This window comes from Falco punctatus (assembly GCF_963210335.1).
Source record: "Falco punctatus genome assembly, chromosome: Z".
In the NCBI taxonomy this organism is placed as follows: Eukaryota; Metazoa; Chordata; class Aves; order Falconiformes; family Falconidae; genus Falco; species Falco punctatus.
Window position 1 is genome coordinate 66,512,297 of NC_137586.1, and position 18,785 is coordinate 66,531,081.

The window sequence follows — 18,785 nt, forward strand, 5'->3', positions numbered from 1 at the left end:
GAAACACATTCAAAAAAAATCTACAAAGCTGAAGCAGAGACAGTACTCCCACATACCTGCTGAGATTCCTGCAATAGCAGAATTAATTCCATTCTGACGGATGCCAAACCTCCACCATGAGAGCCATGAAGTATACAGTAACTAAGGAACATTCTTAGGAGAGACTGGTATTTCAGAAGCCATTGACGTCTTTTCTGGAAGTCATCTTTCTGTAGCATATTTTTTTGCTGGTCAGCAAAGTCTTCAGTGTTTTCATGCAATGTAGCTTCCTCTGACATCACGCTAACTCCTGATTGCATCTCTTCTACTTCCACACTATAATCACAAGTCTTTTGAAGAGCTACTACTTCTCTTTCAAGCCACTGATAAAGCTGATACCTCAGCTTCCCACCATCTACCTCATAACCTGTGGACAGCGTACGAAGCTCTACAGTAAGAATTTTCAGGCATGCTCTAAACTTTAGCTGTGCTGAAATTATGTCTTCTGATGGACTCAGAATATCTTTGTCATCAACTACACTACAAGATTCTGTGTAGCTAGAACTTGTTTCATACAATTTTTCAGTTTTCTTCAGAGGTTTTAGTTCTTTCATTACCAGGGAAGAATCTTCACTCTCATCACTGTCATCACTGTCTGACTGTAGTTTCAAGTGCTCATCTTGGAACACCATACTTGGCTGGCTCCAATCAAAGGAAATAGTTGAACTTGAATGTTTTCCTGATGAACCGTCTGAAGATGAACCTAGACTATTCAGTACTGGCTGTGACCAATCAACACCGGAAGACTGGTCTTTTGTTTCCAACTCTTTAACTGGAGAAGATGGTGAGAAAACTTTGCTAGTATCCATTAAACTAGGGGACCTACAGAATGACTTTGACCTCTTGACAACTTTGGGCATCTTTGATAACACTTCTAAGGCCAACATAGGACAACCGGCTTTTAGATGAGCATATGCAGTGGTAAAAAACAGCCGTCTTTCACCTAGGTTAATTTTGTCAGCTAATCCATTTTCTACTGTTAGGCAAATATGTGTGGAAGATGTATCAGAAGAGCCAAAATGACGTCTCAACAAGAGAGGATGTGTTCTTAAGTAGTTATAGAAGTTAAACACTGCAGGGTTACAACTTGATGAGCCACTTCTTTCATCTGAAAAGATATTGCATCATGAGGAAAATCTACCATTCTGCATGAAATAATCCATCTGCAAAGTTCTAAGTTCATCAGAAGGCTATTTTGTCTTAATATTTATTCTATTGTTTACTTCATTGCACCCTCCTTTTCACTTTTATCATTTGAATATCCTAGGAGGGAGGACATTGCCAAACCTAACGACTACTAAAAAGAGAAGTTTGAGTGGGAGCGCAGGTAAGACCTTTAATCTAAACCAGCTGCCATTTCTTTTCCTTGCAGTCACGCCAGTTCTACTGCAGTCCAACAAGACCACATTTACTGTTCAGTTTAGATTTCTAAAGTCTCCATTGCTAAATGGCAATCAGATGTTACATCTTACTAAAGATTTTTACTTTAGAAAAAGGTCTTTGTAAAAATTCTGGATTAGTATTTTTATTTTGTTTATCTCTTAAATGCAATTTATAATAAAACTAGGGGATTCACAACATTAATACATAGTAATCAGTATTATGTAATAATAAATCTATTATACAGCAATGAACCACCTACACATTTTTTCTCCATGTCCAAAACCACAACATCGGAAAACCCTGAAAAGGTATGAGCATCAGCAAAGGATGATTCACACAGGTTTCAAAGAGTCTAGGCTAGCTGAGATAGACCCTTACTGTATCAGGAGTTATGGCACAGCTAATTACAGATAATACAAACAGGTACGTGAAAGATTACCTTTCAAGTAATAAAATTAAAGCAAAACACCACAAACAAGACACTGAACTGATTTAAGAAAAATTACTAAAATTTAAAAATTGTTTTACATAGAAGGGTGTGATGAAGATGGAAACAACTGAACACTATACCGCTCATCTGCTCAGTTATCCTGAGGCATGTAACTTCTACTGAAATCAGGTTTTAAAATCAATTACACAACTCTGGGGACTTGAGTCTTCATTTATCCCTATCAAGTTTCTCTCAGTATCCAGAACTGAAACCAGCTAGCATGCTAACTACTAGGGAGTTGAATCATGTAACTTCCTTAAGAATATTAACTTTCAGAAATAATACAACTGATTCTATGAACGCCTATAAAGCTAGCACATGGCAAAGAATCACTTTAGGAGAGTTACATACTGTTTCAGGCATCACCTGGACATCCTTGTATCATAGTAAATACCAAAAATTCTTCTGTGACAGTTTATCATTGTGATCAATCATTCTTCCAAAGGACTAAAAGCTACAAAACACCATGTCTTCCAGACTCTGCTACATAACTGTGCAATCAGAATTTTTTTCCTAGGTTGTGATGGAGTCAGATTAACTAATTAAGTTAAATTGTCTCTTCAAATTTAAGCTGCTACTGGAAAAACAGCTGTATCACTGCAGGGTCATTCTCATTATCCTGATATTCACATATGTAAAGGCCAAATTAAGTATGCATTCATGGGATACAGGAAAACAGGAACACAGTTACCACATCTACTACAAAAAACCACACACATTAGAACAGCAAACTATTTACTAGCAGCAGTGAACAACTGTGCAGAACTTAGTCTTAATTCAGATTGTGCTTTAAGAAACTGCTACCTAAATGAACAATAGTTAAACCAAACCTAACAGGCAAAATACTCATATTCTTACCTCCTTCATCTTCAACAGAATGTTTAATCAAGGTGTCAAGAGCCTTACTATAGTCTTCCAAAATCCAGTAAGCCATACTTCGCAGAAAAGGGTCACAATGCATGTTTCCTGAGCAATCTTTTCCCAGAAACACATTTCCCAAAATTCTCTTCTGTAGTATAGATTTGTAAGTACTAGATACTTCAAACTCCGACTCATAAAGTCTTGATATTACAAGAGCCAACTGAATATCATTCAGTTTTTCAAGGCAGACCTAATTGAAAATAAATATATTCACAAGATCAAACACTATAATTTCTCCTTTAATTAAAAGGATCACAAGACAGGAAGTGACATGAATCTGTTCAGACCAATGTAAACAGGTCTATCAGTTCCATAATAAATCAGCAGGAACTATTCAGAATAGCTGCGACCAACTACTATATGCAAGATCTGATTTTGCTCATTTGAAGTCTGACATGACAACAGATCTTTGAAATCAAATGGCTTCAATAAATCATTTTTAGTGTGCACATACTACCTCTTGAAGCTAGATGTTTTGGTTACGAAGCTTTACAGAACAAACCCTTCATTAGTGAAGCAAATAATTTACTCCCAACTTTTCAATTCAAACAAACCCAGGAAATATTTTTTTTTGTGAAGGGATTCTCATAGCCAACCCACATCACTGCCAAACAACCTTCGTTTTCAGATCTGGAACCTCCTAAAGAAAAACTATGTTGTCTTCATGTACGACAAGACAATCTGAAAGCAAGTTAATGATAGGTAGGTATCTTAACACTGTTATGGAGAAACTAACTGTGGGACTTCTTACTATCACTAATATGAGAGCTAAAACAGAATTAAAACATAAAGATCAAGGTTTTATATTTGTCATTAATAAAAAATCCCAGAATCTTCAGGGGTCATATTAAAGCAAAATGCAAGTAACGTTCAAAACATTTGTAAGTTTGGGACAATATAACAGACTGAAACATTAAAAAAAAAAGTTTATTATTTTATTACCTCCACTGCATCCTTTAGGTGTCCAGCCAACAAGAAAAATGCTGCAGAATGTTCAAAACGTTGTTTGCCAAGCAAAGAAAAAGCATTCTTTAATGCTGCTTTACGCCATCTATCCTCAGTAAAGTTGTTTCCAAAAAACTGTGTCATTTTAGTATCTTTTTGGGACCTGCAAATTGAACATAATTGATAAAAATCTTACATATTTTAATAGATACATTACAACTCTTATTTGTCTCAGATGCCAGTAGAACTCTACACAGATCTTTTCATTAGGAAATACAGAGGCTCTCAGCCACACTGGGAGCTTCATATTTTAAAGTAACAAAAACTTTAGTATACAAAAACTAATGGTATTTTCAGCTAAGCAGATACAAATATAAAAAAGCTCATTTTTCTCAGGTGAGTTCTCAAGAGTAAGTGACAATGCATACTACTTTTTAATGTAATGTTGATTATATTACAAAATGCCAGTTTGAAAGAGACATAATTCAGACCTCTGAACTTAGAAGTAAAATTTGTAACAAACTTTTCAAAAAGATAACATGCCATTCCATACAATACACCGACAGTCCTTCAGAAGCAAGAATTAAGCAGTGATTGCAATTACAGTAGATTTGAGACTAAAACTTGAAGTATGTACCTTCAGAAACAGCAACTGAATTACCTCAGTAAATGCAAGTACTACTGGTTAAATCTAGTGATTAATTTAAAAATTGAATCTCAGGTTAAAATGGTAGAATTTGTGCTTCTTTTGGATTACCACCAAATGCAATTTTTCTCCCGAAATTATACCAGACATTATGAAATTCCATGTAAGAGCTTGCATGTCTCCTACCTGTATAATCCCCAGATCACAGCCTTCTTTTTCATTGCAAGGTAAAAAATAGCTGCGTCAAGTGGATCATTGTTTCGCTGAAAAGCTGCTTTAGCCACCTGTGAAGACAGTTCAACAGCAAAAACCAATCAAAACGTAAATGACTCACAGTATTTCTGAGATTCTTGTTGCTTCTGGTATCCCATGCCCCAAAGTGCTTGGGAGGTCTCTTTAATACAGGATCTTTCCTCTCACTCTAAGTCTAACATAAGAATGCATGAAGATACCACAGCTTCAATCCCTCATTTTTCTTTGGTATTATTTAGCTAATGCTTTTCCAGTTCTAGAAGCTTTTTGGCAGATTTAATGGGAATGCCTACATCTGAAATCGTAAAAAAATTAATTCATTAGTTGCTCTGGTAATCAAAGGACAGATGGAGTCTTGAAGAACAGGCTGGGACTAGTCACAACAGGAGAAGAAGTTGTTTACAGGAGATTACTTTTGGAGGTTGGAAAGGAAAAAGGGGTAAGTGGCTGCAAGACTAGTCCAGGACCCATGTAAGGTAACCTTAAATGCAGGCCCAGAATATTTGGAATTTCTTAATTGCAAGGCAGGTAAGTTTCATAAAGTGATGATTAATTACTTTTACTTTTCAATCTTCAGCAGAGAGATCCATCTTAGCACTTGGTGCTTTGTAGTCAAAGTATCTTGTGCATGTCATTTTCTAGCTCAATGCACCTGTCATTTCCAAGAGCTTAAAACAAGTGATAATGAGGCTAGGCTTATTGCTGCACCTATGATGATTAAAATACATACAAAAAAACCCAAATCCAAGCTAAAATATAACAATAGAAGGGTTTGTTATCATTAAAATGTATTGGTTTGCAAACAGATGTACAGTATCTTAGTAGAAACCTATCAGAAGTGGGGTAAAAGGAGAATCTTCTTTGTAACTGGTTTCCTATTTTTGCTGTAAAAAAACCCTATATGCTTCATCTGTATATTGAGCATCCACAATAAGTAATGTACACTGCCACCTTTAAAATGGGAGTATTTAAAAGCCCAAGATGTACTTCACACTGGAATCTGAAGCCTCAAGTACTACAAAAACATCAAACACCTAAGTTCATATTCATACCATAAACCAAGTGTACAAAAAAAATACAGCACAAGACATTCAGAAACACTGAACATATCTGAAAATTTAAAACACATAAATAGAAGGTAAACACCAGAGGACAGGTGCTTGAAAAAAAAAGTCTGGCAATTTTGTTTCAGAATGTTATGTTTACCTTTTCTATGCATTTCCGTAGGCTATGGATATTTCGAACCCACCATCCTATACCCATAGCTCTGAGTTCTGACCACGATGGATCTCCTTTCTGCACTGCAGGGAGCATGCTCAATAGTTCTTCTTCTGCTACTGAATGAAATGCCCAGGCAAAATGACTAGTAGACAAGCCTATGTAATAAGCCATTAAAAAAAAAAAAAAAAAAAAAAAGAAGAAGAAAGATTCACTAATAAAATAATCCAGAATCTTAAGTCAAAGAGGTGGGAAAGGGAGAAGGGAAGAAGGTAGAAATCCAAAACAAACACTTTGAAATGCATTTCTGGTAAGCCAATAGAAATTTAAGAATATTTGTAAGCACTGCATACCAAATATTAAAGAAAGCTCACTGCGTTGAAAGCATTTTTCACCTGCAAATTCTTTATGTAAGCTTGCAAGGAACAGTTACTGACTGAAGCTCAAAATACACTTATAGTGGGTGGAGTTAAGATTAGCCATGATAAAGTGCAACATACTGATTAAACTTTTCAAAGTTTTGAAAGGTAGGTTCACTATTTTGACTTAGATTGAAACATGCAAAGTTTCAGATAATCACAGTAGGAAACAGGTTTGAGGATAGAGATACAGAAGAAAACTGGAAAAAATAAAAAAAACACATAAGGAAGACAGCAATTACTAAGCAGCAGCACAGCCAGCTATAGATAATTGCAATTCTAGTGAGGGCCAGGAGATGCTTCTTTGCACAGAGGTGCACTCAGCTGCAGCTCTACAGATCCGTTGGAGGCACTTCTTACTCTCACCAATCTCTGAGCTCACCAGAAGCACAAGTATCTCAACTAGAAGTATTCCAGACAGCTAACTCAGCAGGGCTCTGCTGCGGCAGTCAGAGCAAATTCTTATCTGTGATGCAGCTGAGGGGTGCATGACTGTCATGATGACTAATGAAAGGGTAACAAAGCAATCACAGCCAGCCCTTCAGATTTGACTAGGCCTAATCAATCCAAATCTAATGTAATCCATCCCTTCTGTCATCTGCAGTATCAGGTTGGAACTACTTAAAACTATACCAAAGAAAACTATTTGAAATATTTCATTGGGTAATTACAGTAAGCATATGAAAAAACATTTCACTCTTGAGTAGACTGTATGAGATTTTTTTCCCAAATATGCACTAAAAAACTGAGTAAACACATACTATATTTCCTACTGCATTACTCCTGCAGAAGGTTATTGAAACAACGTGGTCCTAGAAATACAGAAAAGCCAGATCTTTTGGGGAAATACAAAAAACCTAAAAGTAAAGAAGTGTTTTAAAAAAATCACTTTTAGTTCCAAGACCTGTACCTAAAATACAACAGACATTTTCTGCTTTGGCATACATTCATATTGAACAATTAAAAAAAAAACAAAAAACCACACACACAAAAAACCCCAACACAATAATTCATTGATTCTGCAGAGGCATGTCAACAGCACAGCGATCATATGTACAGCTACATCACAAAGATTCACCTCATCTAAAAAAACCTATCAGTTACCTTGGTGAAGCAGTTGAGCTCGATGTACAGGAGGAAGTGAAGTTGTTAGAAATGTATGAAGCCGAACAGCCAATAAAAATTTTAAACCACATTCATCAAGAGTTTCTCCACCTGGAATTAAATATTTTTATATGCACTTCAAATAAACTACTATAATAAACTTCAAATAAACTAGAAGTAGCTATTGGGTGTTTTAACAGAAGAAATATTTTACAGTTCTGTGATTGCTGAGTAAGGCTTTAAATTCATACATATAATAGCTTAATTCATAATTCTTCCCTTTAAGGAAAGGGAAAGATGAAAATTTCAAATACAAGTTTCCAAGTTATTTGTTCTTAATGCAAGAAAAAGTGTTATCATATAAAAAAAATTCCATAATCGTTTATCAGTTTCTCTACATATTGCAACAAATACTGGCCATTAAGAAAGCTGTCTCTAAAAATGAATTAGAAACAATTATCATACATGGACTGACAGACTAACACTGGCGTTAACAGTTAGCAATACAAAATCTGATTTTATCGAAGTCTGAAGTCTTGAAACTTTAGTTAAAACAGTAAATGCAACGGCACAGTAAATTATACCAGCTACACTATGAAACTATGAAGTCTTTTCACAGGTCACAAAAATATTCCAAAATAGGAAAAACTCCCAAAAAAGGTTGTGAAGCATAGCAGTATGTTTAACTGGGAAGAGACATCTTACCCTGATTTCTGTCTCTGCTTTCTCCTATGTCAGTACTGGTAGTAGCAATTGTATCTGCCAAGGCCATCAACGACATTTGCTCCATCCTAGTCAGACCTGGCAAGCTTGAATGAAGCAAGTGACAAGAAAGAACCTGAGCATGCTCTGGTCCGAAGTAAGTTGGGCTGTACTGAGAAAGATCAATGACTTTTGGTTTCGAACTGTCTTCATCTGCATCAAATGTAACAAGTTCATCTGTACTTATAACAGTATTTTGAAAGAGATCTTCATAATTCTCATTGGGTGTATCTTTTTTACTTTGACTATTCTGATTATTAGGCTTCTCTGAACAGGAATGAGATAAATCATCATCCGCAGCAAGTAGAGCATGCAAAGGCAACGGTGGAACAGAGTCTATTTCAATATAGTCTGTAGTCTCAGTTTTGCTGAACGTTTTGGGATCTCTTGCAGTACTTCCACTAGCACTGATGGTCAGAGATCTAAGCCTCTTATCATGATTAGGTTCAGATTCATTTACAGCAACAACTTCTCCAGCAATGCACTTCACCAAATGAGACAGAATGGCTTTTGCTCTACGTACTTTACCAAGATCCATGAGTTCCAACAGTTGATATGGATGGTACTGAGGTAAAGTGGGAGACAATGTATGAGCTGCTTCAAAAAGACCAGAATCTTCCATTTCCAGAGACAGATCACAGGCAGATCTTTTCCCACTAAGTTTCTGTGCAAGGCTGGTCATAGATCTGGTCAAGGTTCGCTTTGGTGGATGCAGAGCTGAGGCAGCCGATTGGCTTTGTTTCATTAAGCTAGTTATACACGGCATACTTCCGCAGTCTGTACTAACTAGTTCCTGCTTGGAAGAAGATTGCCACTGGGAGTAAACATGCATTTCACAATCCATTCCAACTACAAGAATGCCATCACGCACCCAAGACAAGGAGACTGGAAAAGGAGGTGACCCCTCTACAGATGAAACCAAGTCAACACAACGCAGCAGAACAAACCCAGAAAGGGTTGTAGCCTTCATACTGCCACTGTAAGAGACTGCTAAAATCTCCTTATCACTTTGTTCTTGCACTTTCCCAGACACCTGGCCGAACATATAAAGTTTTGATCCAATTCCCACTGTTAGAATATGTGAACCATCTTCTCTAGACATCCAATCTAAGCGTACCAAGTGCTTAGCGTTGGGCATAACATTTCCACCATGAGACAGAGAAACATCTTGTTGGTTATATGCCATTAAATTACTATCAATACTAACACCAGAGTCTAACGTGGTGCCTATCTCATCTAAATGAAGAGTCTGTTCTAGAATCCAAGAAGAACCCCCTGTAGATTCACATTCAAAAATACTAACATGCATTATAAATTCTTGAGAAAGACTACTACTTTTAGATGTTACCTGCTTGTACGCTACTGCTAATCTGTTTGTGTGTGCACAGCTAACTTCAGTTGGCCTTCCTGGAACATTAATAGCACTACTACTAAGAAGTCCATCCTCAATCAATAATGGCCACTCTTCCCATACATATGTAACATCACTGTGTGCGTTATATTCTGGCATGGAAGAAGCTGATGATTCAGTGGTAACTCTACATCTCCAGAATCGAACTTTCCCATCAGAACACGAAGTGGCCAGCAGATATGGTGCACGACAAACAGGATATATGGAAGAAGAACTTAGATGACCTAAAATTAAATAAAATACACTTTTACTTAGGGCAATATTAAAAAGCAAGTAAAAGAGTAAAGACATTTTTATTCAGTTATTTTACTATTTTGAAACAAAAAAAATATTGTCACTTCCTCACAAAGAGGGTTGTTTGCAGGTCCTCACAAAAGGAGACAACATAAAAATACTATGAAACTGTTTTATCCTTTGTTTCCATTTCATAATCTAGAGAGGAGTCAAATTATACGACTTAAATCTGAATATTTATATCTATCATCTCTTCCATCAAACAAACATTTCCCATTCAGAAGTCTAAAAATCTTTATAAAATATTTTGGAAAGACTGCTGATAGAAGCCTTAAAATTCAAGTACAGATACTATGAAAAAATTCATGAATGGCTACAAAAGCAAACTTGTGTTTCTAAAACACGTTTTATTGCAAGAATCTGGAATTCAGTAAATATTATACCTTATAAAAACCAAAAGCTCTTAATGTTAACTCCAAGATGGAGATATAAACTCAGGAGAGCAAGTTTTAAAAAACCTTTTGAATCTACCTACAGATGTTTAAATTTTAACAAGTATCAAACTTCTTATTATTTTGTTTCTATTTTAAGACCAAAGTCAGAAAAGAAAAGATTCCTTATTTGATTCTTTAAAAAACAGATTACAAACCTGCTGATGGCTTTACACTTATTATCTCTACTCCTTCTGGTAAATTCAACTCTTGACTATACACCATTTTGGAAGACAGACTAAGCCAGCTGGTGCTCTGAAGGTTTGCTCTACAGGCTTGATATTTTTGAGTGAAAGGTGATTGGATCTTCTCTGGATCTGGTGAAGAATGCAATTTTTCTGTTTGTGTTGCTGCTTCAGGTGGATTTGAATCTATTTTTTCATCTAAAAAAGTTTGCATTGTTAATTTAGAAAAGTCAATTATGTCTTTTAAAGTAAGAAGTAATTTTACTCACCTTAAAAGTTCCAAAAAGACAGCTAAAACATGACTTAAAATTTTACTTTCATTTTAATGAAATGTGTTCCCACATTCAGATTTAAGGAGAAATGCTAGCACACCACAGATGGAAAACTTCTGAAATTCTAGAACTGCTGAGAAGTTAAAGCTTAAACTTTTCAGACTTAAAAGAAAATCAAACTATAACCAGAAAGACCAAAACTGCAGAACAAAGAGGTATGTATGTGGTTATATATGGAAAATAATGCTTCATGAAGCACAAAATAGCTGAGCTAGAGAAAAATACATTAAGATCTCCATGTCTTACCTTACAAATTGTGGAAAACTATTTTTTCAGAAATGTTTTGTTAATATTTGCTTAAAATGTAGGATCTTTGAGATTATATGACACAAATGCTTCATTATTAGGGTTTTTTTTTTTAACAAAACTCAACAATTGAAATATAAATTTGATGTGTTCTGGAACATGAAAATTGCCAACAGGTTGGCTGAAAAGCCTTATCAGTAACATCATCATCATATAAGCAGATCAGAAAATTTTCATCTTTAGTCTTCTCATCAACTTATAAACTAATTGCAATGCCTTTGAAAGCAAAAGCAAGACAACTAGCAGTTTGGTTTAAATGACAGGAATGTTGTAAGAGATTCCTTTGTTATGTGGTGAATGCCAGGCTTACATTTTCTTAAAATCTTTAAATGTTAACAGAAAACTACTGAAGTATATCATAGGTTACTTTAAAAGTTTAATGGTTTTATGGTAGTTTGCTAGTCTGAAAGAGAACCAGCAGCTTTCAGAACTTCAAAACTATTCATAATTGTAAAAGTATCTCTGAAGTTTAGGTGCTTCAGACTACAGTCCTATTTAGAACATGTGTAAACGCAAATTGCAGAACAAAATCTTCTGAGAAGCAAAAGATCTGAACTTGTAGGCCTTATTAAAACCAGATAAATGTATTTGCCCTTAGAATGCACAAATTATACCAAACTTTGAGCTCAGGCTGAACTCAAAAGCTTCAGCATTCTGAAGATTAAGAAGTAATCAAGAAAGAATAGGCTGCGATGAAAGCTTGTAATCGAAGAATCACAGATTCTTTTCAAAATGCTGAAATACAATTCAGAACAGGCTGAATAGAAGATATATTCATCAGATAGTGACTTTTCTTAAAACAGAAAACTATAAGGAAGAGGGCTTACCTACTGAAACAGGAATTGACTTCAAATGTAAATGCCACATATGTAGTAATGAATGGTTCTGAGTATACTCTATTACTATTAAGTAGAATTTTTCAGAGAATCCATTCTGCTGATTTCCTGATGAAATTCAGAACAGGAAGATCTTAGAAGTTATTCACCTGAAAGCAGAACTAAATTTTGCTAGCCTGAAAATAATCATATTATCATGAACTCATACTGAAATGCAATGGTATGACTGCATCCAACTCTGCTACATTAGTTTTCTCAGTGTTTTATCACAAGCAATAACCACTACAATTACAGGTATTCACATGAAGAACTGTCAATGTTTTCTTCTAGAAAGAACAACATATCTGCCTGAATTGACTGTATTTAGGGTTAAATCACAGAACATACTTTTAGCTCTACACCTTTGTCTTTTACATGTTTGCCTCTTAGATGCCTGTTACTGGCAACTGTAACTGTTAAAACCTTGAGGTAGATAGAGGTTTGTCCTTTAATGTATAAAAAGTATACAAATTACATCTAGAGAAGAAATGCCATTTCAACAGATGGGAAGTTACAGCCTGCTCTAATGAACAGGCTCATTGATCACAACCCAGCAGACCAACTACATAGCCTGGAATGCACAAGCAGTACACTGTTTCTTCCTAAGAAGTTATCTGCTACAGGTCCACCCCAAGAAAAGACAACATGAGTTGCAATAATCAGTAGAAGCCCATTTCTGGAGCATGCACCAAGCCATTCTCCTTCCTCAGCACCAAAGTAAACCCATTACGGCCAAAGAGGAATAGTTGTTTAGTGGCCATCTTCCCTCCATGATTCTTTCAACCTTCTTTAGGTGTGCATCTACATAAAACACCATCAAGAATAAGATGTATTTGCCCTGTGGGTTTGACATTGGGTTGCTTATGGTACTGTAGAAAAAACACAATTCCGTATGTTCCTTTTTTAAAAACAATGTGAGTTGAATACTTATATGCTTTATTAAAGAGGAAAGAGTGGGAGCTTTTAAAACTAAAAAGCTTTAAAGTACTAGAAAATATTTTCAAATTACAAAGTATGCAAATGATACACTTCTAATTTAAAAGTTTTTCAAAGGGTCCATTTAGCTCAAGTTCTTACATGGAACAATCCACAGAGACCTTCAGAACACATGCATATATAAACTGTTGTCCTTTTCCAAGATCAAATAGCTTCCATAGTTCTCTTAAAGCCCTCTCTGTATATCATACTCAAGATGCAAACATGACAAATTTACACTGGAGTTACACTTCTTTCTGTTCTCTATTTTGTTCCTAATTTTCAACATCCTGTTTTGCACTTTTTTACTTTCACTGAGAATTGAGTTGACATTTTCATTATGTCCATTACTCCAAATCTCTTTCTGGACTAGAAATAGCTAATTCAGAATTGATCACTATGTATATACAGTTCAGGTAATACTTCCCTAGATGTCTCCCTTTTAACAAAAACAAATGTTGAGTACCAAGTTCTTATGCAACATTTTGACACTGTTTCACAGTTCTGCTTCCTTTTATTCAGCATTACTTGTTATCACAAACTTTACTCTGACCCTTTTTTTTCCACTTTATTTCACTGGAACAGAGCAAAACAAAGCTGAGATGCCTGCAACACAACCACTGACTCACTTCAAGGAAAACTGATCATTTATTCCACAGCAATTCATATCTGACCTACAAATCCATACACAACTCACAGTATTGTGTTTTACAGTTCCGTTGGGGGGGGATTTGTTTGACCTGTAATTTATTATACCACACAAGGACTGAGGAATGGTATTTAGCTGATGTAAAGGATGAACATTCACCATGAAAGAATGCAATAAGCTTTGTCTGTGTCATACCCTACAGTTACAGGCTCTACATTTAAAACCCTTTGCATACATGTAAGAAAGGTACCAGCAAAATACACTACAGGATGGGTATCTCATGATTTAAGCTACTTTATCAAAAATTCGGTTGCACACTACTCTTAAAGGAAGTGAAACACCTGTGAGTCATTAGACTAGGTTTTCTTCTTTGGTATATAAAGATCTCAAATCAGGTAAGGGGTTTGACCTTAAAAAGCTAAGATGTATAAAACAAGTTCCGTTTCCTCTGTGGAATGCGAAATATATTTTGTCTTCAATGTTCTATGAAAAGAATTACTTACCACAATCTGATAAATTATTCTTCTTTTCAGGTACTTCCTTCTCCTGGTGATTTAAAATGAACTCTTCTTGAAAAACATGCAATAACTGCGTTTTCCTGCCATGCTATGAAAGTAAAAACACACAACAAGAGAACATCATGGAGTGTACTGTTTAAGATTGCTCTCGAACACGGCAGCTTTTAACTTGATAAATCATACATGTCAATGAAAGATTTCTCAAGAAAACATACCTTCATTATTCAGAGCCTTCTAATTTACAGGTACTATGAAACCAAACGCAGGTGTATGTCAAAATCAAACTTTACATACCTTATCTTTACCTGATGGAGAGCTACAGGTATAGCATTTATTATTATAACTTTTTAAACAAGTTAATTATGGTATAAAATGAGTACGGGGGGGCGGGGGGGAAAGAAACTTACAAGCTCTGTGATAGCATCCAGTTCAATGATACATCCTGGGCGAGCCGTAGATTGCTGACTTATGATGTTAAAAACTTCACCAACATACTTCTGTTTAAAAAGAGTCAGGAGGGTGGTCTTGTTAACTCAGTTTTGTGCATTGCTGCAGCACAGCCTTCTAGGTAGGTGCAATACCACTAAGCAAGTATTAACTAAAGTATTAAAAATACACTGATTACAATCCACCAAGAACACAGGTAACGTTCCCAGTTTTATCAAGAGCCTCATTGCTTTCGATGGCTGAAAGATGATGAGAACATTTGGAAAGACTCACATTCAGCCGTTTACTGTCCCTTCCCCAAGCTGCATTGTCTTCTCAACTTTTCCTTAGGATGGACAATGCACACACACAGAGTTTGTTGCTGTTATTACTCCTTGTAGTGCAAAGGTTTCAGAGGTACTTCCCAACCATTGACCTGCCTCAATATGCAGAGTTTGAGATTAAATGGAATGCAGTATGGCTACAATGTTAAAAATCTTTACCATATCTGTTTTTACAAGCCAAACTAAACTATCATAATTTGCAAAATCCTCAGCAATCAGCTTAGTTGCCAGCAAGTCTAAAACTAGTGCTACTGAATGAACTTCCAACCTTCAGCCTTTTACTTACAGAAATTTCTGGATTGGAGAGCTCACACAAAAGTTTCTTAGCATCTATTACAGCTTGATACAATCTCAAATGCAGTCCATCACTAGCCACAAAGCAGGCACTTGGAGAATTACAGTATGCACCTGAAAAAAAGAGAATGCAAGAAGTGCTAAAATATTCAAACACCAACTTGCTCTCTTCTTTTTTTGGCAAAAGGCAATTTTGAAGTTATGAAAGAAAGCAATACAGCATAAGAAAAATTCTTCCTAGTTTATGTTCACGAGCAAAAACTACGAAGTTTAATGCTGCACTCGGCAAGCAAGTCAAAGTATAGGAAAGGAATTAAGAATCCCATTTACAAACCACAGCAAAATCTGCCTGTGCTTTTGAAGTGTTCAACATGCTCTGTAGTATGCACTAACATCCAAGTAACTTATTGCATTAGCTTCTAAAATACCAAACACATAAACGAAGGCAGAAGAACACAGGAATTCTTCACACTGGAATAAATAATTTCCAAGAGCAGCTTGGAAATCTGTGAAATAAAGGACTCATGCTTAAAACTTTCCAATGCATTAAAATATATCTAAATTATCTATTTAACGGCATTATTACATTACATTACTTTTATTCCAGAACACTTCACAAATCAGAAAATGAAACTCACCAAGGCAATAGCTGGGTATAAGTGTGGGCAGCCATGCAACATTAGAAAAAGCTGAAACATGGAGAGAATTGATCCGGGCAAGTTCAGAAACTCCACCAGAAAAGGACAGAGGCCCAACCGGGTCAACTCGCCAAAGAATAAGTTCACTGTAAACCACATTGGGATCCTGAGATGTTACATTTGCATTGCCTCTACTCTGAAGTCTTACTGGTGACTCATGAGACTTTAAAGAATCATTTGCCTGTTCTGCATTCTCAACATCTGGTGAAATTAGAGCATTGTGATGTGAGGTTGTAAGCAGCAGTGGTAATACTGAGTGGCAAGCCAAGTCATTCAGATGAAAACGGTGACCACAATATCTCGATTTATGCGAAATACTGAGTACAGTTGAAAAAGCAGATTCCTCAGCAAAACTCACTAGCCACTGGTTCAATGACCCATCTGCATGTTTGGAAATCATCATAACATTAGGCGTGAAGATACTTAGTTTTAAACTGTTGGTTGATTTACTGTGTCCAGAAGAGATAAGCATAGATGAGGATCGTGTAAGGCCAGGAGGCTTTTGTTTGCCTTGTTGAATAGCTAAGTCAACATTTTTGGTACAAGCGTACATCACTATACTTCTGCAAAGGGAGTTTGCATCACCCGTTGGAAATGCAACAGGAATTCTTGAGACAAACGACACCTGGAATTTTTTGAAAGGGGAAAAAAAATAAAGTTATTTTCTCACCATACTTCTCACTGACTAACAATGCATAACCCAGAAAAAATAAAGTACCTGCACCTGGCGAAACATGCCAGGCTGGTATTCATCTAGCCAGTCCACATGCCATACCAGTAGTGAACCATCCATAGGATGTATACTGAATAGCATGTCAGCATTTTTACTCCATTCAGAAAGTAGTACTTCAATTTCATGATCAATAATAGCAGAAGATAAAGGAACAAGGCTTGAATTTGGAGTAGTTTTCTCATCCCCCGACTCCTTCTTTTCTTGACTTCCTTTTTGTTCATCTCCATTTTCATCAACCTCTAGAACACACAGAGATATATATTTATTATATTCAAAAGCAGAAGTATAACAAGCAGTGTTACTGGAGCACCTTTCAGGCCTTTTATAAGTCACTCATATAAGCACAAATTTAAAATAATGAAAAATTTAACCAGAAATCCTCTAGTGGACCTAAATAACTAACAAATCAAAGTAGTTTATATTGTACCTTAATTTGAAATACTTTTTTTTTCCCATTTTATATAAATTTTTGCATGCATAGGTAGAACAAAAGCAGTCACCTCCAAACTCTATATATTTAAATTAATTTACTGTACTATATTATAGAATAAAGATATTTAAATTAGGTGCACATTGGTATTAAAAAAGTTGTTTCTAAGGTTGCACTTCCTTCCTTAAAAATCTTAAAAGTACACATTTTCAGGCAAAGGCCTTCAGGTCAGCCTGGAGTTTTATATAAATAACAGTTTTCAGCACAAATAATTCAGTCTCTGAAACAACCATAAACAAATTCAGAATTTCTAGATACAGATTTTTAAATGTCACTTAGGTATTTCCAGCATAAGTAAAGGAAATACATAGAAATGCTACTGTAATCTGTCCATATCCTTACACGAGAAGTTGCCCATCTCTTCACCTGAAAGAACACTACAAATTACTTCATAAAATGAAAGCCATTTGTCTATGATAAGACTTCTACCTTCTTCTGATCTGCCATCCATTTGATTAGACTCCTCGGTGTTAGTCTCAGGAGAATGATGTTCAAAACTCTTTTGAAGTTGTTGCAAAAATACTTCCATAGATAAGGTAAAATGAAGTTCTTTATTGTTTAGCCAGTGGACAACAAAAGGTCCACTTTTTTCTTCATTGTCACCAAGACTCAGAGATGTGATAGAAGGCAGTAGAGGAATATCTGTAAGAAAAAGATGCTTACATTTTTGAAAACCAAGTAGTTTGGTCAAAAAATAATTTCAGATAAACTGCTTTTAAGCAGAAACCCTACCACGCAAAAATACACTAAGTGTATTGCCACTTGTCATTCCTTCCACCATCATCATCTACTTGCAGTATTAAATTGCTTGACTGCTACTACAAGACATGTTCCACAGGAAGGCTCTTGGGTATGCATTAGGATTACGTATGGCCTTGCACTGTTAACATCTTCATGATGTAACACTGTCTTACAGGTTAATTTACCTTGTCTTTTGCTTCTATAGCTCAGTGTGAATCAAATAATTTAAGCATTAATTTCCCAACATTTAGTCCACAATGGAGGCTGCAGTAGGTATACTCTGTAATCAGGGACCACATATGACAGGGGCTTACACCAGCAAAAAAGGTACAGTGACCAGCTGAGGTCCCCTGTTAACACTATCACATAAAAGCCAGAATTTTATTCCTATAGATTCCATTACTATTTTACATTGCCCTATGATGCTACTTGGTGTCCCAAGTGGCTGTGAAAAATAAAGCACTAGTCACAAAGTAAGTGATGGAAGCAAGTACCAGACTGCTGCAGAGTAACATCATCTCAATTAAGCGTGCTAAAAAGCAGCTTAGATTATTTACTGCAGTTTCCTCAAATGAGCCATACAGCAACATTGTACAAGTTCAACCTGCATTTAATTCCCACCTAGAAGTCTCCATACAGATTTCTCATTTCCTTCTATTCCCTATTTATGCAGCATTACTTAAATTCCACGCCCTGGGAGACAAAATACTTTTTACACCAATTCTGGATTTTGATTTTTTTTTCAAAGGCAGTAATGGCTTTGCATTAATTACCCTCCAGCATAGCTTAAGAAAACAATAACCAAGAGCACACAGATAGAAGAAAGGACCATCAGGGCTTACCAGCAATGTGGGGAGGAAATGCAATAGCAGAAGGGGGCAAGAGGACCACAGAGTATTTAATA

The 18,785-nt window shown here is 35.9% G+C and overlaps 1 protein-coding gene across 7 annotated transcripts in view; it reads right to left on the bottom strand.

Annotated features, from left to right (window-relative positions):
* The window catches only part of DMXL1 (Dmx like 1), a gene marked incomplete at its 3' end in the record, with an annotated part of 85,734 nt that overhangs the window by 35,783 nt on the left and 31,166 nt on the right, over positions 1-18,785 (bottom strand). For all 7 annotated transcript variants that reach the window (XR_013924704.1, XM_080370937.1, XM_080370939.1 and 4 more), the window contains 15 exons: positions 17,570-17,782; positions 16,636-16,889; positions 15,858-16,542; positions 15,212-15,333; positions 14,563-14,652; positions 14,141-14,243; positions 11,966-12,082; positions 10,474-10,698; positions 8,123-9,814; positions 7,418-7,528; positions 5,883-6,052; positions 4,611-4,708; positions 3,776-3,941; positions 2,771-3,023; positions 57-1,147 (listed from right to left, as the gene is read on the bottom strand). Coding sequence is in view for 6 of the 7 variants with exons in the window: in XM_080370937.1 (XP_080227063.1) it covers positions 57-1,147; positions 2,771-3,023; positions 3,776-3,941; positions 4,611-4,708; positions 5,883-6,052; positions 7,418-7,528; positions 8,123-9,814; positions 10,474-10,698; positions 11,966-12,082; positions 14,141-14,243; positions 14,563-14,652; positions 15,212-15,333; positions 15,858-16,542; positions 16,636-16,889; positions 17,570-17,782 (5,390 nt within the window). The remainder of the gene's footprint in view (positions 1-56; positions 1,148-2,770; positions 3,024-3,775; positions 3,942-4,610; positions 4,709-5,882; positions 6,053-7,417; positions 7,529-8,122; positions 9,815-10,473; positions 10,699-11,965; positions 12,083-14,140; positions 14,244-14,562; positions 14,653-15,211; positions 15,334-15,857; positions 16,543-16,635; positions 16,890-17,569; positions 17,783-18,785) is intronic.